This window comes from Pleurodeles waltl, chromosome 3_1, assembly GCF_031143425.1.
Source record: "Pleurodeles waltl isolate 20211129_DDA chromosome 3_1, aPleWal1.hap1.20221129, whole genome shotgun sequence".
NCBI classification, from domain to species: Eukaryota; Metazoa; Chordata; class Amphibia; order Caudata; family Salamandridae; genus Pleurodeles; species Pleurodeles waltl.
Genome location: NC_090440.1, coordinates 1,863,188,403 through 1,863,212,031, shown reverse-complemented (window position 1 = coordinate 1,863,212,031; position 23,629 = coordinate 1,863,188,403). Strand labels below are relative to the sequence as shown.

At 45.8% G+C, this 23,629-nt stretch overlaps 1 protein-coding gene across 3 annotated transcripts in view; it reads left to right on the top strand.

Moving 5' to 3' along the window:
* Positions 1–23,629, top strand: part of PIKFYVE (phosphoinositide kinase, FYVE-type zinc finger containing) — a 1,212,885-nt gene that overhangs the window by 747,690 nt on the left and 441,566 nt on the right. For all 3 annotated transcript variants that reach the window (XM_069225943.1, XM_069225942.1, XM_069225940.1), the window contains one exon: positions 1,234–1,342. In XM_069225943.1, the coding sequence (XP_069082044.1) occupies positions 1,234–1,342 (109 nt within the window). The remainder of the gene's footprint in view (positions 1–1,233; positions 1,343–23,629) is intronic.

Genomic DNA, 23,629 nt, shown 5'->3' with positions numbered 1-23,629 from the left:
TTTGAAATGATTTCAAAGCCAAAAAGTTTGTATGGCAAAAGTGCACAAAAGGTACCACTTTCCTGTTGATAACAATGGTTCGATAAATGCATTCTGCTCTCTGCAAAATCTTATGATCATCCCCTACTCTATTGGTGTTAACTGGTAATGTATCTTGCTCCTTCAATGATGGGGATATCTATTCACAACGTATACCCTAAAAGTCAGCAGTTTAAGGTATGCAAGGTATCTCTTGGAGATTGAAAAGCAAATATATTATTGACTATATTTAAAGGCGAAATCTGATGCATTTTTGTTATTGCAAAGTAGGGAACATTTCAGCAAGGACAGTACTACTTTTTTCAGCTTTCTTTATACATATACTGTGCCATAATGTAACAATTCAGGAGCCGCTTATGAATGCTCTCAGTTGATCAGTTTGATAAAAGAGAGGGCAAACAATAGTATCTTCTACTGCCACTCACAGTACCTGATGGTTCTTTAGATGGCCAGCAGACGTAGCCTAATAGTAATTTATTGTCTTTGTTGTTAGAGCTTATAAACTCTGTCTGTACTTTTGTTCTGCGTAAGTAGCCCGTCTAATTTAAAATATCAGTTCAGAATCTCTAAGGATAAGAAGAGTCATGTTATGCAGCTTTAATAAACAGCAAGTATTTTTACATCACTCTAGATACAAAGGGTTGTGAATTCCTGTGTATTGCTCACTTTATACTAACACAACTACTTTCCCCTGATCAGATTTTTACTAATCCATTTATTCAGAAGGATATTGCTGCTAACCATATCATCTTAAGGCTGACATTCCAGCTAGAGCTGAAGAGAGAAAATGTATCCTCTGGGTCTTCTGGAATACATACTGCTTTTATTAAAGAATTATAGTTCATATCCTAGAAAACTGAACATTAGATTTTAAGTTGTTTTATGTTTCTTAGTCTGTGGGGTGTAATCTTTAATGTTATAGTTTGAGAAATCTGTGCAGTTAACAAGCCCATCAGGCACCTGTGACCAGCACTTAAAAGGTTGAGTACTAACACTTCTTGTCTTCTCAGCAGGGCTGGCATAATTTTAGAGGGATGGCACTTGCACGCCTCAGAAGAAAGCAGGCACTGTGTCACAAAGTACCTTAATTGTGTTTCATTTTCTCTAGCTTGTTGTGTGGCATCACTCTTATTGTACTTTTTCTGAGTTTTTTAATCCCCAATTTCTCTCATTATTCTCTCATCATTACTCTAGGGTCTCCCAAGTGTACTTGGCTGTGGATGATCGTCTCATCTCCCTTAAGAATGACACCTTTTGCAAAACAAGAGAGGAGAAGATGGAAGATCTCTTTGCACAAAAAGAGGTATTTTCCATGTTTTCTGTGTAATGTGTTAGCACCTAGTATTGGGGAAGCCATACCTTCTCTGGATTTGTTCTTCCCTGTGGCCAATTTAATTCCTTGCCTTTCCCCAGTATCCCAATGATTTCATTGCAGTTCAATAGAGTACTTAAACGTATTCTGCTTCCCTTTTGTCTGATTTGACTGTATTTCTTAAGTTTGTGTAACTTCACTAGGACCAGGAAAAACATAAGCTGTATAAACTGTTGAGAACATTTAACTTTACTAATTGCTGTAGAATGATGTCTCTTTCCCGTTATGCCTTCGCTGCAGAGTGGAATGTTTGTGTGATTCAAGAAACTTTCAGTTCCTATCAGATCAGGCAAACATAGACTGAAATTGATAAGAGACATCTAAATAATCTTCGGTGTTTGTGGCCTAAGCACAATTCCAAGTCTGGTGACAAGTGCTCATTCATGTACACCAAGGAGGTCAAAGTGTGGGAGTCCAAATTCTGCATGGCGTAGGACCACAAGAAACTAAGCTGTTTCTGCTCCAGGTCACACTTGTTGGGGCGAACTGAAGTCAAGCCTTCCAGACAAAAAGCATAACAAGCATTGCAAACAGGACTTGTCTTTCTCCAGACAGTCCGTTTTGCAGGCCAAGTCTAGTAGTGAGCAACTTCCTGATCCATGTCAGCTTCTTTATCTTCTGAGACCTTTCCTATTGTAGAAATGATGAGTTTATCTGGGCCGACTTTTGATCTGCAGCACATTGCGTCCTTCAGACAGGCTTAGCTGCAGATTAAGATGACTCAGCCGCCCTCTGTGGGTTCTTCAGACCCCACAGAGTTGGTGGGACCCATAGCCATACTTGCATTAGTAACTCCAGCCTCTGTGTGAGCTGTTCCTCCAGTCTGCCTTTGGTGCTGGGTGTGGTTTCTACTCCTTTACCAAAGGACTTGCTGTATGAAAGTACCCTCTTTTTGGCATGGGTACCCCCACTATTTGCCTTCTGTCAGTGTGTTTTGACTGTCTGCACTGAGATCCCGCTTACCAGGACCCCAGTGATTGCACTCTCTCCCTCTAAATTTGGTTGCTTAGGACTTTGCGCATCCCACACTTGTCATACTGGTGCCCTCATATAAGTCCCTAGTATATTGTACCTAAGTACCCAGGGCATTGGGACACCAGGAGCTCCCTATGGGCTGCAGCATATATTGTGCCATCCATGGGAGCCAATGGAAAATGTGTCTGCATGCCATTGATTGCAGCCTGCGTAAAAAAGTACATGCACCCTTACACTACAGGTCACTGTAAGTCACCCCTATGGTAGGTCCTTCTAGCCCAGAGGGCAGGGTGCAAGTACCTGTGTGTAAGGGCACCCCTGCATGTGCAGAGGCACCCCTGATGAACTCAAGTTCCATTACTCTGGACTTTGTAAGTGTGGGGAAGCCAGTTTACCCGTGTACTGGACATAGGTCACTACCTGTGTCCAGCTACATAATAGTAACTCCGAACCTGGGCATGTTTGGTATCAATCATGTTGGAATCATACACCAATACTGTTGACAGTATTGCAAGTATGATTGCATGCACTCTGGGGGCTCCTTAGAGGACCCCCATCATTGTTCCTAACAGCCTTCTGGGGTTTTCCCATGCAGCCCACGGTGCTGCCATCCTACAGACAGATTTCTGCCCTCCTGCTGCTTGAATAGCTCAAGCCCAGGAAGGCAGAACAAAGGATTTCCTTTGAGAGAGGGGGGTTAACACCCTCTCCTTTAGGGAAATGGGTGTAACATGGCTTGGGAGGGGTTGCCTTCCCCAGCCACTGGTATGCTTTGAAGGGCACATTTGATGCCCTTCGTGCATAAACGAGTCTACACCAGTTCAGGGACCCCAAGTCCCTGCTCTGTTGTGAAACTGGACAATGGAAAGGGTAGTAGCCACTGTCCTGTCCATCACCACCCAAGGGATGATACCCAGAGCGTCCCTGGGTTCTGCCATCTTGAATCCAAGGTGGGCAGGGCCCTCTGGGAGAATCTGAGTAGGCAGGTGACATCAGAGCCCCCTCCTGATACGTGTTCACCTGGCTATGTGACCAGTTCCCCTTTCAGGGCTATTTAGAGTCTCCCTCTTTGGTGGGTCCTCAGATTTGGCTTGCAAGATTCCAGCAGGACCTCTATTTTGACTTCTGGCCAGAGGAACTGCAACTGGACCCTCCAAAATCTGCATCCACAACGAAGACTCTGCTTGCAACATTATTTCCACGGCTCCTGCCAGCTTTTGCAACATTTCCCCCGGCTGTGCATCCCCTGAGGGCGGCAAGCCTCCAGTCTGCATGAGAAGGAAGAAGGAATCTCTGTTGGAGTGAAGGAGTCACTCCTTTGCATCTGCTGGTCCCCGGCAGCTCCACTTTTACTTCACTGTGACTTCTGCCTTTGCCAAGGCTTGTTGCTGGCTTTTCCACACCACTGACGGACTGCAGTCACCCATCCGGCATGAGACGTTGACTGCATCCTCCAGGAACTCTTCTCCGGCTCCAGTACTGCATTGATGACCGTCTTCGTCCTACCATCGACCAACTCCTGCAACTACAGATGGTTGGGTAGTGGCTCCTGCCACCACCTGACACTCCTGCGACTTCTGGACTTGGTCCCCTTCTCCCGCAGGTCTTCCTGCTGATTTCTTGCAGTCTTGTATGGGTGTAGTAATATCTTCTTTTTAGTCCTTTTGGGTAATTTGGGGAAAATCCTGTAACTTACTCCTTTCTTCCTGGTCGCTGGGGTGGGGGCACTGTGGTACTTACCTTTGGAGTTCCCCTGTTCCCCCAGATCCCCTCTACACATTCCACTTACTCAGGTGGGGGTCCTGCATTCGCATTCCATTTTTTCTAATATATGGCTTGGTCCCCCCTAGGGTCTCTATTGCTATTTGCACAGTTTTCTATTGTTATTTATGCCTATTTCTGATTGCTAGTGTACATATCTAGGTGCTACTTACCTCCTATTGGAGGGTTGCCTCTCTAGTACCTTTTGGTATTTGTGTCACTGAAATAAAGTACCTTTGTAACACTGAGTGTTTTCTTTCATGTGTGTAAGTGCTGTGTAACTGCAGTGGTATTGTATGAACTTTGAATGTCTCCTAGATATGCCTTGACTGCTCAACCACAGCTACCTCTAGAGAGCCTGGCTTCTAGACACTGCCCAAACTACACTAATAGGGGATACCTGGACCTGGTATAAGGTGTAAGTACTTTAGGGACCCACCACACACCAGGCCAGCTTCCTTCACACCACCCCCCCCCCCCAGAGAAGTGAGGTCTCCATGGGAGACGTACCGTCATCGTGGTGAACGACTTGGTTCAGGATCATTGCATCATTCTGTTGTGTAGCCATTATAGGTATAGCTCCATGCACGTTATTTTAGCAAACTCGGCCTGCCACTGTGCACTTTAACCTAGATATATTTTATTCAGCTTTGTTTATTATTTTAACAATAGCCACATTTGCGGTCTTGTTTTATTTTTCCCTATCTAGCTGTTTCTTGCCTAGGCCAACACTTCTTAAACAAGACATTTCTTTCACTCTGTGCTTCTCTCAAGGCTGCAGTAAGATAGGTTGCCGGTAAACGTGGTAACACTTTGTCTCTGGTGTTCATAGAAACAAACACATCCTTACATAGGGATATTTTCTTAGAATATCAGCTGTTTTATTATAAAACACTTCTCTGTCCCATACACGTTATAGGAAGATTCCAGCCAGATAATCACGACTCTATGCTGATTGGGCAGAACTAGAGCTTAACATGCTGTGCTCTAACATAGCCTAGGTAGGAATTACTTTAATGACTTTAGTGACAATATGATAACGTTTTTTTATGCTTAACTCTTCTCGTCACTATTTTAATCCTATCATGCTTCATTGTCCTTTTTATTGCACTACATGCTTTATTATCGAAGATGCAGTTGCTTCATTAAAACCTTATTGAAACATATACTGCCTCTGACTGTCCTTGTATATGTCAGACTAATGGAACTGAGAGAAACAGATGCGATCTGAGTGGCCAGTTTCCCTGAGGAGTCAATTGTGTCATGCGCTCGGCTGCCCAATCATCCCTGCTTTCAGGTAGAGATGAGGCACTGCTAGTTAGCTGGAGCAAAACCCGGATTAGGCCGACAGGTGTCACCTATAGTGGGTTGGACTCAGTCCCCCACCCCGCAGGCAATTTTGCCGCTCAAATCCAGTAGTCTCATTAGAATAATGAGAGCCTACGCGACATGGCGCCGCCAACGTTTGGTCAGGCTCTAATTTTTCGGGACCTCCTGAGTATCTCTGTCTCACTACATACAAAGACACCTCAGTACTACATACGGAAACGTCCGTGGTACTGAGGATTTTTCTCTTCAACTAAGTAGGGAGTAACTAACTAATGCTGTAGGGTGTTCAAGCTTGAACCATTAAAAGGATAATCCCCATTTGGTGTGCTTATATCTGAACAAAACATACAATTCATTATGGCAAATCCACAAAAGGTAGCAATTGCAGTCAATATGCGACCACCCTTTACTGCACATTTACTGGCACATGGCCTAACAGCCCAGGGGAGTCCAGTTACATTTGTTGTTGAGGCTCATCCAGCCTATAGAACATAACTTTTTTATTCGTGGGTCACATTTCCAGCAGTTGATGGGAACACAAATACATTTCATTATTATACACCTGCAAACGCACCTGCACAATACAGAGCATATGCATATCTAGAAATACCTCTATCTTATCTAGAACATAATAATTGGCTTGATGGCGCCCTACCCCGCACAATTTTGCATGTTAGATTAGGTCCTCTAAGTAATGATGGTCCTACCTGGCCTTTATTGGCCACCTATACACCTCACCCTGCTGCAGCAAATTTAACTGTAGCTGAAGTCCGCCGCTTATACGCTGAGCTGACGGCAATATACAGACGATAAGTACAGTTTGTAATGCAAACATTAAATACAAACCCAGCATGTGCTGCTCCAGCGCAGCCACATGCTGTAACACCAGGTATTATTCCTGTGACTGTACTTTCGACAATGGGTAAAGTACCCGCCAAACGATCAGAAATTCTGTTTTGGTTAGCTCAAAAAATAAACGCTCTGGAAGCAGTATTTCCCCATATGGGACCTCAGGATAAGCATAGTATCTTAACTATGTTCTTGCCATTTGGGATTGCTTCCCGCTATAGATAACTGTAATACTTGGGGCACAGTATTTGCCACGCTCTGTACTACTGCACATGGTACACCAGCACTTGCCAATTTACCGGAAGTGTTGAAACAAATTGAAGATGAATACGGGGCTGCCCCAGCCCTGGATTTGGGGATGCAACTAATGGGCAACTTTTCCACAGTATCCTCAATTATATTAAGTAAATTTAAAGGGGAAGCAGTTGCACTAGCGGTGCGCATGTAGCTCTGGGACGTTCCTCCACAGAATAAAGAACGTGAGCTGCCAAAGATTATCAAGGAGACCTACTCTAGTATTGGTCAAGATAGTCTTGGGGCCAGACCCACAAAACCACAACTACAGGGTAAATCTAATAAAGATTCTACCAAGCAAACACCTGAGGGTACTAAGAAACGCTGGGATAAAAAAACAAAAAACACCCAAAAAAGAAAGGTGGGAATCTCTGCATACGGAGACCCCACAGAACAGATATAATCTGAGAAATAGAGATAATATAAAAACGCCTGATAGATATCAATATACTGATACACGCCAATCTTGTTCCTATCAGGACTACCGGAAAAATGCAGTGAGAGAGGTGGGCAGTCAGAGCGAAGAACTGAGTACGTGAAACCGAGACCGGAATCATAAGGCTCAACAGAAGTTTCTTTTAAAAAAGAAGAGAAACTTCCCCAACAAAAACCCAATTCAAAAAGAAAAGGTGGCAGCAGTTGCAGTTCGACATGCCACTCAAGAAGAGGGCTCCATTGAAGAACAAGAAGTGGGTATTAGCACTATTAGGCAGCTCGTAAGAGGTCACAATAGTTTGCTGGAATCTTCTAGAGCATCTGGAGGTGAAAGCTACTGATGACTTGCTACAAGTAGAAACTGCGTACATGCGTGTCTCCACGCCTGATAGGGTGTATAAAGTAACGTTACAGTTAGAAGGAGACATAGAGTGCACAATAGACGCAATCTTGTGGGAATGCATTGTGAACATATGATATTCTATTGGCCGAAAAGAATCAGCCACCCAAAGTTGTCCGTACTTGCCCATATGGGGAAGATGTTATCAAACCTTCTTTCTTGCTTCTTGTTCCAGGCGAGCTTGCAGAATCTTACGCCATCGATTGGGCATTGGCGCAGGCACCCGCATTATATCGCAACCACATAGGGTGGGATAAAGATTCCCCCTATCATGTAATCCCTATTAAAAATCAACCCCATCCTCAACCCCAATATCCAATAAACATGAAGCAAAAGGACCCGTGAGGGAAATCCTCACACAACTTAAGTACCAGGGCATAATCAAACCCTGTGTCTCACCAATGAATAATCTATTATTCCCAGTAGCTAAACTGGACCATTCGTACAGAATAGTCTTAGACTACAGACATTTAAACAGTCATACACGCACATACGCTTTACAAAACTCACATAGCACAGCACTCATGAACAACACAGTGCGCAAAAAATACAAAACAACACTGGACATTTCCAATATTTTCTTCTGCTAAAATATAGCGCCTAAGAGTAGAGACTTTAAAAGTTTCAGCGCACTGGGCTCCCAGAAAAAAATCTGTTGTTTACCCCAGGGGTACAAGAACAGTCCAGGAATGTTCGAAGCTCATGTAACTTCAATATTACACAACATTGACCCTGAAGCATTGTCCTATGTCGATGATATTTATCTCGGATGGTGAATTACTACAAGATTTAAGACGGGTAGCCCGCATTGTTGTGGGTTTTGCCGAGTTTGGCTACAAATTCAATTACAAAAAGATAATAGCCTTCCTTAGTGTCCTGTTTTGGCAAATGAGCTATTGAGTGAAGGAAAGAGCCTAGCGCCACAATTCTTGGAAAAAGGCGCACAGTTACAACCTCCGAATACAATAAAAAAAAAATCCAATCCCTATTGGATTTTCTAAATTTTGTCAGAAATTACTTTCCTGATTATGCATTACACATTAAACCTTTATATGACTTAATACGTCCTGACTTTTTCAGTAAATTTGGACATTCGAACACACTCGCATTCTCAGAGCTTTGCAAACAGACATGCTTGGTGCACAACACTTACAGACGAAGGACAACAAAAAACATTTGGTCATCAGAGTAATTGCCATTGGTTTCACCTATGTAACGTTCAATGAGGGTGAGACAGTCCTGATTCCATATAAATCATATTTGTATTCAGCAGCAGAACAACGCTTTTCTCTCACTGAGAAAATTCTCACTGCTGTTCAAATGGCCGTCATTAAAGAAAGACCAATAGCCCAGGGGAAACGCATTGTTGTCGTCTCTCTGATTCCAGCCCATGAGGCTGTTACCAAAGCAAGCATTCAGAACGCTAAAGCATTACATCCACTTTGGATACAATGGGCAATGTCTCTGACAGCCACTGATGTGGACTACATTTTTGACCCAAAGTTACAACTCTAGAATTTTTGTAATATAAAATAGAATACCCAGTTCCAGCAAATACATTGCCTATTGATCAAAACCAAAGAGTCATGTACATTGAAGGCTCAGCAAAACTTGCAATTGGCACAAAACATCAATACTCCGCTGCTTGCGCAGTCGTAAGTGGCTACATGGAGGATAATACATTTTGTCCCCAACATACATTCATGCAAACTTTAGGAGATTGCACGGCACAACTAGCTAAAGGCTCTGGTAATGGCATTGGAACACACAGATACTTCACAGCTGACACTGATCGTCTGTGATTTGTACTATTGTGTCCAGTCCTTCAATGAATACCTGCATTATTGGTGCCAGAATGGTGCAGAGATTTTATAGGCAAACCATCAAACACAGACTTCTGTGGGGGAAAGTAGTGGATCTGAAGAAAACGCTTCCAAACGTCCATGTTGTACATACACTTGGGCACCAGTGTGTTGGAATACACCTTGCTGGAAATACAATGGCTGATGAACCTGCCAAATCAGCAGTAGCTGCAGCTGCTGTTGCTGCAGTAACCCATTCTGGAGCGAAACCGGATGATGACATATGGCCTGCCCTGAAAGCCACGGCTGAAGGCACGCCCTATCCAAAAGCATTTCCTGGTAAATATTCCTACCGAATGGGAGGCTGCCTAGATGCCGAAGTAAAAATACCAGGCGTGGGGGTTTGAGTAATTCCCAACAAAGACTTAAGATCAGAGTTGATTAAAGCAGCGCATGAGGGGTAGCATCTGCCCATGCTGGGGTGGCGGCTACAATATCATTGTTGCAAGCACATTATTGGTGGCCAGGTCTGTACAAACAGGCCAAGCAGTATGTCCTTTGTTGTGACATCTGCCAACAAATTAAGGAATCCACTGTCCAATGCCCACCGCAGACACCCCTCCTAATTTCCAACAAACCATTACAATGTGTGTACATGGACCATTGTGGTCCCCTGACACCGGATAGTGCTTACGAATACATCATAGTCACTGTCGACTCTTGCTCCAGATTGCCATGGGTGTGGCCACAACGCTCGGCTGACGCTCAGAATGTTATTAAAGATTTGCGAGTCTTTATTGGTACATATGCAATTCTGGCTTTCCACTCGGACCAGGCCCCTGCTTTCGCCTCAAACGCATTCAGAGATGCCATGGCTTCGTTAGGGGTCCAACTCCATTGCTCGTCTCCATTTCATCCCAAGGGAAATAGTGTTGTGGAGCAATGAAACCGTGATTTAAAGCAGTCCTTACTAGCCAGAGTCTTAGGTACGGGTCATAGTTGGCTTAATCACCTGTATGGAGTCCAGATATCACTTAACAATCTGCCTAAAAGTTCCCTGGAGGGTTGTACTTCCTACGAGTGCCTGTTTGGAACTCAAATGTATGTTCCAGATCTTGATGGTCCTGGCGTGGAGGCGGCAGAAACACCTTTTGACATAAATGAACGTGTCACTGTCTTGCAGGAATTCCAATAGTTCCATGACGACAACGCTTCTGCCAATGCTGCCTCCACAGGAATTAAGGATGTACCAGTAATGCCTAGCGGCTGGATTATTAAAGTCTGGGATCTAGTATGTGAAAAAGTTGGTGTGAAAAAGGAGTTCGGTCCTTCTTATCGTGCACCGGTCCCAGTCTCGGGAATACATGGTACCGGAACTGTCATTCTACCACTGTTGGCTGGTGCTAAAGAAAATCGCTTTGTATATACCGACAATGTCAAGTTAGACCATGTGGCCAATCCTGCACATGACCAAGAGGAGCAGCCAGTAGTTCCCGAATCCCTCTCACTACTGGTCAATAAGTCCCTATACAAGTTTTAAGCAGCAACGCTGACACCTCTCCGAGCTTGGGGAGGTTGGAAAATGATCTTGCATTAGTTCCACTAACATCCTTTACCACAAACAATACTGAAAATACTGATCAATTTGACACAAATTCAACACAGACAGATGGCGTCATTTAGTACGAACCCCCGCAGGAGACCTCTACCAGTTCTCCTCCTAAAAATACGGCTCCAGCTTTTGCACAAACAGTTTCTGGCTACTTTGCCAACGTAAACGACACTTTTTTCGGACTCGTTTGCCTCTTCTACATCTGAACTGCCAATAACGTGTAAGCTGATAAAATGGCTTAAAACAAATTACTTTATTTTCCCATGGAATTATCTGTGGCTTTCCTTGACTGCACTAGTTTTCCTCCTTTGGATTGGCTTTGTCATAACATTGTTTCTATGAATACATGGTAATTTTCTTTCTGAAAGATCTAGAGTTGAACTGGTAGATGGGAGCCTAAAACCCAATTTTTCTTCTCACAAGGTACGCAGAGACTTTTCTTTCGTGAATATTTCTGCTATATCAATTCCTGATGGGAATGTTTGGGATAAAGTAACATTTCATATATAAGACCCGACAGAAGTCATTCAAATACCATATGTGTTTAAACTTTCAATGAACGATGTAATAATACCTGGAGTACTTTCTGATGACTGGGATGTGAAAAAGTTGATTCAATGATGACTGAATTGCAGTATTATACTGTATTTGAAAATTAGGATGTTTATCAATCTAAAGAGAATTATGGTGATTTGTTTTGCTATAATTATTATGGGCACCATTTAATTCACAGAGCAAGTACCCCAAAGACTATTTTTAATTACACACAATTGGAACATTGTCCAACTCCACCCCAAGGGAGTTTTAAAACATATTCTGAAATGTTTGCATATTTTTCTGGGCCCAATGTTAAAAATGCTGAGTCATATTATTTTAAATTGCCCTCAATGGAAAATGTACACATATTATTGACAGATATGAAATTCATTTATTTGGATTCCTGTGTTTCCCGGATGGCTATTGAAGGCTATGAATATTGGTTGAAGTCGAGTGACTTAAAAAGTGTGTGGGGAACTAGAAATTGGCAAATAAGAGGGAAGGAAGCTTTATTTAGAGCATGCTTTATAACTGTTCAAATGATTTTTTTAAATTAAACTGCACAACAGACAAGTTGTTTAGGCTTAGCAAAGATTAAGGAATTGAATGCGCCCAGTATTTCTGCCCCTACAAATATTTACATATGGCAAAAGTATATGTAAGGAAATGCCTCCTTTGCATGGTTACCCCTTAACTTTTTGCCTTTGCTGATGCCAAGTTATGATTGAAAGTGTGCTGGGACCCTGCTAACCAGGCCCCAGCACCAGTGTTCTTTCCCTAAACTGTACCTTTGCTTCCACAATTAGCACAGCCCTGGCACTCAGGTACCCTTGTAACTGGTACTTGTAACTGGTACCCCTGGTACCAAGGGCCCTGATGCCAGGGAAGATCTCGAAGGGTTGCAGCATATCTTATGCCACCCTGGGGACCCCTCACTTAGCACATGCACACACTGCCTCACAGCTTGTGTGTGCTGGTGGGGAGAAAATGACTAAGTCGACATGGCACTCCCCTCAGAGTGCCATGCCTACCTCACACTGCCTGTGGCATAGGTAAGTCACCCCTCTAGCAGGCCTTACAGCCCTAAGGCAGGGTGCACTATACCACAGGTGAGGGCATATGTGCATGAGCACTATGCCCCTACAGTGTCTAAGCAAAACCTTAGACATTGTAAGTGCAGGGTAGCCATAAGAGTATATGGTCAGGGAGTTTGTCAAACACGAACTCCACAGTTCCATAATGGCTACACTGAAATCTGGGAAGTTTGTCATCAAACTTCTCAGCACAATAAATGCACACTGATGCCACTGAGAAATGTATTGTAACATGCACCCAGAGGGCATCTTAGAGATGCCCCCTGAATGCCAACCTGACTTCTAGTGTGGGGCTGACCAGTTTCTGCCAGCCTGCCACAACCAGATGAGTTGCTGGCCACACGAGGAGAGTGCCTTTGTCACTCTGTGGCCAGGAACAAAGCCTGCACTGGCTGGAGCTTCTTCACACCTCTCCCTGCAGGAACTGTAACACCTGACGGTGAGCCTCAAGGGGTCACCCCCTTTGTTACAGCGCCCCAGGGCATCCCAGCTAGTGGAGATGCCCGCCCCTCTGGCCACTGCTTCAGCCGCCCGCCAAGATCGGACCGCCGGGCGGCCGCCAATGCGACCGCACCCCCACCGCGGCCATTTGGAGATCCCCGCTGGGCCGCAACACAGGAGCCGGCTCCAAATGGAGCCGGCGGTGTTGCGGCCGTGCGACGGGTGCAGTTACACCAGTCGCGCTTTTCACTGTCTGCTATGCAGACAGTGAAAAGCTTCACGGGGCCCACGACTCCCCATACCGCCAGCCTTTTCTTGGCAGTTCAAACCACCAGGAAAAGGCTGGCGGTAGGGGGACTCGTAATCCCCTGGGCAGCGCTGCTAGCAGCACTGCCCTGGCGGATTACTACCGCCGGGGCTATTGTGGCAGGAAACCGCCGGCCCCGGCTGTGCAACCGCAGCGCTTCTGCTGCGGTCGTAATGACCTGGGAAGCACCGCCAGCCTGTTGGCGGTGCTTCCGTCATTACAGCCCTGGCAGTCTTGTACCTCCAGGGTTGTAATGACCCCCTAAGTCTTTTTGGCCCTGAGACTTCAGAAAACAGAAGGCAAGCTCAATTCAATCACTTGGAGATCACTTTAGGGGAAGGCAGAGTCCTTCTCAGTAGTCAGAGGGCAGCAGTCCTTCTCAGCACAGCAGTCCAGATGATTCCTTTGGGCCGCCTGACAGTTCTTCTTGACAGGATGCAGGTGTAGGTCCAGAAGTGTCTGAGATGGTGGGGTCAGAGACCCAGTTTATATACACCAAAATGCCTTTGAAGTGGGGAAGACTTCTAAGAGTGGTTTTGAAATGCACAAGTTCCCTGTTCAGTGCAATCCTGTCTGCCAGGGTCCCAGTAGGGGGTTTGGCAGTGGATTGTGTGAGGGCAGGCCACTAGCCTTTGAAATGTAAGTGTCAGGCCCCCCGCCCTTCCAGCCCAGGATGACCTATTCAATATGCAGATGAGCGCTGGTGTGACTGAGTATCCTGTGTTTGTGGTTGACTGGGTGAAATGCACAAGGAAGCTGTCAACCAGCCCAGCCCAGACATTAACTGGAGACAGACTGCAAGGTGCAGATGTTTTTTAAGTGCAGAGAAATGCTCACTTTCTAAAAGTGACATTACTAGAATAGTAATATAAAATCCAACCTCACCAATAAGCAGGATTTCCTATTACCATTCGGGCCATACTAAATATGACCTGGTTACAACTTTCAGATCTACCACTCAAAAAGTAGATGAGGGCAGGCCTACTAGTAGCTTTTAATTTACAGGTCCTGGGTACATGTAGTGCACTTTACTAGGGACTTACAAGTAAAACATATATGCCAATTGGGAGTGAACCAATTTCACCATGTGCACTTTAGCACTGGTTGGCAGTGGTAAAGTGTGAAGAGTCCTAAAACCAGCAAAAACAGTGTCGGAAAAGTGGAGGAAGGGGGGCAAAAAGTTGGAGGATGATCACTGTAAGGCTGTCAGGTCTGTCACCTACTGTTTGCCTGAAACCCTTGCATGCAGTTAGGCCATTCCCACAATAGCAGGAGCTGCACTAAGGAAAGCCAATGCACACCACTATAGAATAAACATGTATGACAGAATTTTGGTTAGCAGGCTTCAGCTCACAGCAGCAGTCCGAATTTCTGTTGTGCAAAATGAAACTGTTTCAGTTAGGAGTTTCTATCATGATCCAGTTAGCACACCTTGTAGTTTATGTAATTTTCCAGCCAGTACGCAATGCCTTTTTTTAGCAATGACCATCTGGCACCCTCTGCTGTTTTTTTTTATCCGAGCTATCACTTCATATGTTGCCAGAATTTCACTTTGTAATCTTTCCCAATCCTATTAATATGCACACACTGCAATTCTATAATTCCCCACTTATCATACAGTTTTCTGAAGGGCTGCAGCCTGCAAACATTGGTGATTTCTATAATAGCTACTACTATGCACTCTTCCGAGTCTTTATAATGTTCTATTAAGCACCCTGCACTGGTTAATTGGGCTGTGGTTGGCTAGGTACAGTGACGTAACTGGAGTTAGACCAGCTTTGGATTCTCAGTAGTGAAAATTCTGCCTGATCAAGCTTTTTGTGGAAACTTGCTAATTTCTTTGTATCTACAGTACAAAAAATGTTATGAGGAGATGAAAACACTCATGTGGCTCTGCCACCTCTTATCCATGAAGACCGTAGCCCTATCATCACTTGGAAATCCTTTGGTATGCCTGATCAGAAGGATACCACAGCCTTCATGAACTGGACTAAATCGAGTTCCCCGTATAACTCCCATCATGTTAGATTTCTTTAAGCATGCAGTAAGGCTGCAGTACCAGTGGTGAGAGAAATAATATTTGTAGCATGTGTTGGCCATAGATAGATATGCTTTGCATATTGCTGGCATCTAGTGTTGGTCTTGGGCGTTGTAAGTTGTTTTTGTTCGTAAAATGTTTTGAGTCACAAAGTTTATTGACTCCTTCTATAGTCTGTATTGCGCGTGGTCGTCTGTTCCTTTGTTAGATTGTTTTTCTATGCTATTGGGTTCAGAAGTATTTTTCAGAGCTCCGGGATTTATGTTTTGACGTTCTTTCACTGACCCTTTGGTGACTTCTATACTTCACCCATTGACAGAAACATATAGAAAGACCAGCAAATTGCTGAATTCTAAATTATTAACTCGTCCGGCCGTGGGCCCAGCTCTGCTTCAACAATCCTCCGTCGACTTACCATACACAAATGATGGAGAGTGATGGAAAAAAATGCTTTTCAGCTTCTGACCCAAGTGCCACATGAAGTACTTCAGTCAAGATCACTATCCACTCCGCAACCGCTGTCTAGCTCCAGGCCACAACGAACCCTCATGTAAAGCCTGCCAAGCCTTTTGGTGAAACTAGACTCTTTACCTACACACCACGATGCAGGCATAGTGAGGGGAAGACACCCTTGATGTCTTTGGGGACCAACAAAAGAAACCCCAAGAAGCAATAGGCCTCGAGGCTCACACCAAACACCACAGTGGCATAAACGATGAATACCTAGGTGCCCCAGTTGGACGTCGCGGACCTTCTTGCTAGCAGCAGAGAGGGTTCCAACACTGACTGAGAAATGGAAGAACTCCAAGATATTGCTTCAGTGGGGTACATGAGTAGAGTGGTAAAAACCTCTCACTTACACCCAGGCAAATTCTAAAGAGCATCCATAAGCTCATGGAACTCCACTGCCTTCGGGCCATGTAGGAGTCCGATATAAATCATCAATCCAATATCAATTGTCCCTCTGCCCAAAGAAGTCTCCAAGGCAACTGAAAAGTCTAAGGCACTGACTCCTTTCAAGTAAAGCCAGTTTCAGAGCTGCTGTTGAAAAAAGATGCACCAATGCCTAAAAAAGCCTTTGGAGCCAAAGTAAGGGCTAGAAAAACCCAGACCACCTTCAGAACTAGTGCCGAAAACAACGTCTGCTCCAAAACCACAAACTGCATCGAAAACGCTACCAGATGGCACCTCAGATCTCCCCTCCTGTTCATTCACAGGGATCACCCACTCATCATTAAGGGAACGCAGCACAGGGGAAAACATTGAACCATACTATAATCTTTATCTACCAGATCCACAGGGTTATCCTGATAGACTAGCTGAACCTTGGGAGAAATATAATGTCGACCCAGAAGAAGCTAGAGATCATGATCTATACCCATCCAAACCTTCCCCACCCAATGCCACTACTAAATATTATGAGGTACCACTAGGGCTGCTGTAGGATGTTGGGTTCTGGTTGCATAAGCCCCCCCCCCCCTAGTCTTTTCCCTGTTTTTAGACACAACTTTGACTGAAGTGCACTGTGTTCCTGCTAACCAGGTGCCTAGTGCCAGTGTCCTTATCCTACAGCTAGATCTCCAAGTGTGCAGGCCCTTCAGCCCCTGTAAGTCCACAGTAATGGTACCCCTCAGAGCTGCATCCTAACTTGTGCTACTCTAAGGGACCTCGCACCAACCTTATGCAGAATGCCATTGCAGGCTGCATGGCAAGGTGCTCTCAAAACTGAAAACACAACATGGCAGACAACCTGTGTGCCCGGTTCCTTAAACTGCATGTAATATATGTAAGTCACCCCTCTAGGTAGTTTTCTTTTACAGATGGCATCTCACCATTACATTTCGTCCTGCGTTAATGCCTGAGACACTGGGATCTTGATTCCTTTGTGCTTCTTCTAGACAATACCCCAGTAAACAAGTGGCATGGAGGTAGCTGGAGAGAGAAGAACTGTTTAGTGCTTCCTCATCAGCATCGTGATTAACCGAAAATAATTTCTTAACCGGTTTAGCACTGTGAAAGATAAACACAGCTGTAAGGATTTCCTGGTGAGCAACACATTATGGTTCCATATGCAACATTTTTCTCAAAAGGGACACATTGAGGGCCACTGTCCTGGAGCTTATGCTTAAAACTCTAAAATGTGTCTATCAGGTCTCTAGCAGGATGTTGCCCCTCTAATTTGTTTAGTTCTTAAACCTGCTATTTCTCTTCTCTTTTGCAACCTTAGCTTTTCTCTTCTGCAACCTTAGCTTTAAGTTGGGCCACCACAGGCTACTGCTCCCTCTTCTCTTATATACCATACTTTTGCCTTATCTAGATGATGGCATATTCCACCATGTCCATGCCTAAGGTTTGTATTTAGAATTGAAGCGCTCTTTTCTTACACCATGTTTTGGTTAACAGCATGAGATTATGATCTTCTTCCAACAAAGTCTGTTTGTGTTTAAGATGGATTCCACTATCCCCTTTTTCAAGCTAGATCCATTTGAGATGAACACCTTACTCCCCCAAGTACTCGCTTAATCGTGCTCTTAAGCTAATATATTTGCAGCCACTGTACTCCCTAATCAGTCTAACATGCTTGTTGTCGCCTCTTTCTTTTTCTTAAGGAGTATATCCTGCATTTGGTTATTGTTAAGTCCTTGTGTGCTTCTAGGTGCCCTAGGATACAGTAACTCTCTGGAGGTAAGGGCATGATCAGAGAGGGTATTGTATTCTTCATTTTTTGTATTTTATTTTTTGGAATCTTTTTATTATTATTTCAAATTATACCATAACAGTTTGACTCTGTGATGACATTGATACAACAGATATTCATAAATGGTAGGCATTTTGCATAATTATAAGGATTAACAGCAAGTAGTAAGACATGTGTAATGGTATTAGCTAGAGCAATGAGTGCAGTATTAAAAAATATAAATTACATTTTGCAGTTGTTGGGGTTCGCCTGAGACTAAGTACGAGTGTTCCGTATGAGAAGAAATTGGGTCTCTGGGGTTAAACACAGAGTGGTAGTCTTTTTTTCTCTTCCTTAGCCTTTTCGCGGAAGTGTATATGCATTTACATAGGTATACATATAAATGCTGATCCTAAATTAGCAACAAATAAAAACAGTAACATTTTTAAACAATGGAGTACTTTATCTTCAAGTATTTGATGACTGCATGATTGTGCCTTCATGTATGTGGAATCCCCTCGGTGCCATGATTGTTACGTACTGCGCTGGACTTCTCACCTCTGGATACCGGGTTGGCGAATACACCAAGGGGGTAATTCTGACCCCGCCGCCGGCCTGGCTGGGACTGCCAAAATACCGCTGCGCGGTCAAAAGACCGCCGCAGGTATTCTCGGTTTCCCGCTGGGCTGGCAGGCGACCTCCAGAAGGCCGCCCGCCAGCCCAGCGGGAAACACCCTTCTATGAGGATGCCGGCTACGAATGGAGCCGGTGGAGTGGAAGGGGTGCGACAGGTGCAGTTGCACCCGTCGCGATTTTCAGTGTCTGCAATACAGTAAGAGGTCATCAGCATACAGTGATACAGTGTGTAAACCATCTCCTAGGGCAATGCCCCAGCGGGGGCCCGATCGCGTAGTACCACCGCCAAGGGCTCCATGGCGAGGGAGAACAGCAACGGAGAAAGGGGGCAATCCTGTCTCGTGCACCTCAATCTGCTCCGAAATACTCCCCCCCCCCCCCCCCATCTTGACCCGGACCTGGGGATTAGTGTATAGTAGCCTAACCATACGCAGGAAGCGAGGTCCAATGCCAAATCGCTGCAGGACCCAAAAAGGAATGTCCATTCCTAGGAATCAAAGGTCTTTTCCAGGTCGAGAACCAGGAATCTTACCAATGGCCAGTCCTGTTTCGAATAGTGCATAACACGGAACAACCGCCTAATGTTGTGAGATGTATCTCGTGCAGGCAAAAATCTGTTCTGGTCTGCATGTACTAGGTCCGGCACCATGGGCGCCAGATGCGTCGCTAGGGTCTTGACCAATATTTTGTAATCTGTGTTGAGCATTGCTAATGGTCGATATGAGCCAAGCTCCATCGGGTCCTTGCCTGGTTTGGGGAGAGACACCAGCAGCGCCTCATTCTGCAACGTCAACAAAAATCCTCTCTGCACAGACTCTTCGTATATGCGGAGGAGTTGAGGCGCAAGGATAGAGGAAAATGTCTTATAAAAATCAGCTGGTAGACCATCTGGGCCAGAAGTTCTACCCACGGATAGTTCGTGTATACTAGCCTGGATCTCTGAGAGCTCAAGGGGCTCCTCCAATGCGGTCCGCTGGGCCGCTGTCGGGCGGGGCAGTGCAGTTGCCTAGAGGAATTCTGCACAGGTCTGCCGATGAAGTGATGCAGCCGAGTCATAGAGAGTCCTATAGTGCTGTGTGAACGCTGAGTGTATCTCCGAGGGTGTGTGAAACACAATACCAGCCTCCGAGCGCATCTCCACAATTGGGCCATGGTCTGGTTCGCACCTAGTCAGCCAAGCTAAGAGCTTGCCCGACTTATCCGCAGAAGCATGTGTGCTCACCGAGTGAGCGGCATAGTTTAAACAACGTAACCGCTCCAGGAGAGGTAAGTGCTCGGCCCGAGCCGTTGACAATAGTGCTATCTCGGTAGGACTTCGGGCAGTATCCCGTTCAGGACGCAGTAAGTTCCACTCCATTTGGGCAAGTTCGCGCTCCACAGAGCGACACAGATTCCACTGCGTTCCCATTCAATGACCCCTAATAAAAACCTTAAAGGCGTCCCATTCCATCAGGCCTGAAGATGCCGTATCTTCGTTATGTGCAAAGTATTCAGGAATTGCCTCAGCTAATGATGCTTTAAATGCTGCATCTTCCAGGAGCTCGGGCCTAAGTCTCCAAGTGGGGACAGTCGGGGGAGAGACATCCCCGCCCAGACGCACGAGTTGCGGGTTGTGATCTGAGTGCGTGCGACCCAGATAGTCCGTGTCCAGTACTGTAGGGTATGAATTCTGTGTGCATAGAATTCTATCAAGGTGCACATGTAGGGAGTGCGGGGCAGAGTAATATGAGTAAATTCTATCTGTAGCGTTGCGGTGGCGCCATATGTCTAGCAAGTGCCAATTTTTAGTCCAGGCAGTCAGTGCACGTGCAGCTGACATAGTGGGCGCTGTGGGCAACGGGGGGAAGGAGCGGTCTAAGTCCGGATCCAGTACATTATTAAAGTCGCCTGCAATAACCAGGGATAGTCGCTCCACCCCGACAGCTGGTTAGACAAAGTATGTAGGAAGGAGGCCTGGTCCACATTCGAAGCATATATGAAGCCCAGTACTATGGCCTGGCCAGCAAGTCGCCCCCGCACCAACGCGTACCGCCCCTGATCATCTATTATTTGGCCTTCTGCTACAAAGGGGATGCCCGGTCTGATCCAAACCGGAGCACCCCTAGCATAGGTAGAGTGACCTGTTGCATATAACTGACCTCTCCAACGCTGCTGCAAACGGGGGATCTCTGGGAGCACAAAATGAGTTTCTTGCAGAAAGGCGATGTGCACCAAGTGTCTTTTAAGGTAGGGGTATGTAGAATACCTACGTTTTGGCGTTTGTATACCGCGCACATTCCACGTAAGGGCGATGTAGGTATTCATGGTCGTGTTTGGTTGTTGGAGCAGCAAACTATCTGCGCGGCCCATAAGAGCAGGACTTTACATACAATAACGGGGCTCCAGCACTCAATCAGGCAACTTATGTATAGACTCCGTATCAACAGTAACAAACAGAATACCATCAGAGCAGAGGAACAACCGGTTTCAGGCCAAACCAAATAACCCATGGGATCAACAAAACAGTTATACATGGTAGTTCTCCACTAGTAGGAGTGTGGGGTAGGCCGTGCGACGTAAAGATGAGCGTGTAGTGAGCTGTGCAGCCCGGCGTATGTGGATAATTGAGTGGGGGGCCAGTAGAAGTTAATGCCCGTGAACAGCTGGGGCACCAGCGCTAGTCTCGCGGCCTGCTAGTCAGTTTCCCTGTGAGTTCACAGGTGCATCCCCAGGTGAGTAGTGCAATATTACATGGCATATCTGTAAACAAGGTGCGCATTTTGCACTGAGGAAAAAACTGGGACTGTAAAGGATATGACCGTGGGGCCGCTAAGTCGCCCAGACAGGTGCCGAAGGGTTCTAGAACAGGTCATCTGCTGTACTGGGAGTCACCCCCAAGCATGCTGGAGAACTGGTCTCGGAGAGTTGATCTGGTGTATTAGGACGGTCGCTTAGGGGTTGCGAAATTTCAGTTTCTGCTTCCGATGCAGTTGGAGAAGTGTTGATGGCTGCTGCCAACTGCAATGGCTCGCGTCGTTCCAGGATGATTTGTTCCAGATCGGGGGCATGTTTCGCGCTCTGCAGAGTTGCACTACCTGCTTTGCGGCCACGTCTCACATGGGTACGCTTACCCCGCGGCACTTATGGGTTCCCCTCCAGGTCCTGGCCTCTGATACGGCCTGTTGACTCCAGCCATTCCCACGCCGCTTCTGGCGTGGTAAATAAGTGGGATTTGTTCTCAGATATTATGCGGAGTTTGGCCGGGAATAAAAGAGAGTACTCAAGATGCAGTGTCCGGAGCTTGCATTTTAAAGGTAAGTAGGAGGCACGGTCTCTCTGCACAGCTAATGTGTAGTCCGGGAACAGCATGACCTGTGCGTCATCGACTAGAGGTGGTGGTGATGACCTCATGGACCTAAGGATAATATCCCTGTCTGCATAATGAAGCAAACAAATTATAAAGGGACGCAGGATGCTTCCCGGGGGTCGTGGTCTTGTAGGAATCCAATGTGCACGCTCCACTGAGAAGAAAGGTGTCAAAGTTCCCTCCGATATCAATCCCCGGAGCCAGGCTTCTGAGTAGGTCACAGCATCACGACCCTCCACCCCCTCCAGCAGGCCAATAACCTGTATATTGTTTCTTCGGGTGCGGCCTTCTGCATCCTCAACACGACGCTCCAATTCTCCTATGCAGGCCAGTGCGTCTCCCATTTTTGTCTCTAGGTGGGATGTTGCGGGCGCCAATTTGTCTATTCGTGCCTCAATTGTGCCTGTCTTTTCCGCCAACTTGCGGTGATCTGCATGTAACAAAACAAGATCGCTGGCCACCTTGTCTATTTTGGCTTCCAGAGATGTGCGGGCCGAATTGCCGATGCGCTCCACTGCTGCTAGTACGGCATCGAGTTGTTGGCTGTCTTGAGTTGTGGCGTCTAGCGGATGCTTAGCACCGGTTCCAGAACGGAGGCGGCTTGTCCCGCCATATCCAGAGTTTGTAGAAATGTCAGTGGTAGTATAGGTTGTTTCTTCGCTTACAGGGTAGCACTCAAGGGATCCGTCCTGTGGGGCCCTCCAGCACACCCAGTCAGGCCAAGGGGACCGAACAGCGAAGGTAGTTTCAGATAGTGTCCCAACTATGCAGCAGGGTGAGCCTGCTAAGACGTGTGCCTACGTCCCCTCATCTGGCTGAACTGCATGGCCTAGCTTCCCCCCATGCAGTTTAGTGAGGGCTGGCTTCCAGCTCCCGGCCCAAGGACCAGCGGTAAGGCCACTTCCAAGTCTCACCATCAGCAGGCTGCAGAGACGTTTCGTCTATTTAGGTTGGGTTGGGCCCGCTTGCTTGCGCTCCCGGAATGGTATTGCTTCTCAGTTAAATTGCTGTGCTTAAGGATTTGCCCATTCCATTGTACATTACTTCTCTTACAATGCCTGGGAAGTCCTGGATGCATAATATTGCCACTTGCTCTTTTTTAAATGGGCCTGAGGAAAAGTGCTGAAAGGGAAACCGTCTGGATCTCTGTTTTGTCAAACCCTTTCAAGTAGATGTCTCTTTTGAATTAGTTTTGGGGGTAATATCTGCTAGTCTCTTAGTTTGTACATTAATCCCATAAAATATAAGATTCATAATGTCCTTGGTAGTGAGATATGTACTGAAAAAGGAATAAAAGAGAGCCATCTGAATGTAACACTATGTCTAGCTAGCGGGAAGGGCCTTCACCACAAACTTGGTTAAATCGTAGATAGCCACCAGCGCTAACTATGGTATACGTAGATTTTGTCAGCAGAAAGTGCAGTTTGAGGCTTAGAAATACAGGGCTGGTGATTGTGTTAACAACTCAACAGTGCTATTTTCTGTGCAAGTCCCCAGCATAGACCGCTCAGAAAAAACTCAGTCAACAGAATTAGCAGACCTCTGGTTTTCTATTTGTCTCCAAGTTGACCCTGTACATTTAGAGTTAATTTGCTCCTGGAGTGAGGCAAAGGGTCACATTGCTCTGCTCCAGTGCAGGACTACACAGTGATAAGCAGTGCTCTGATATGCCAGTAGAACTGGAC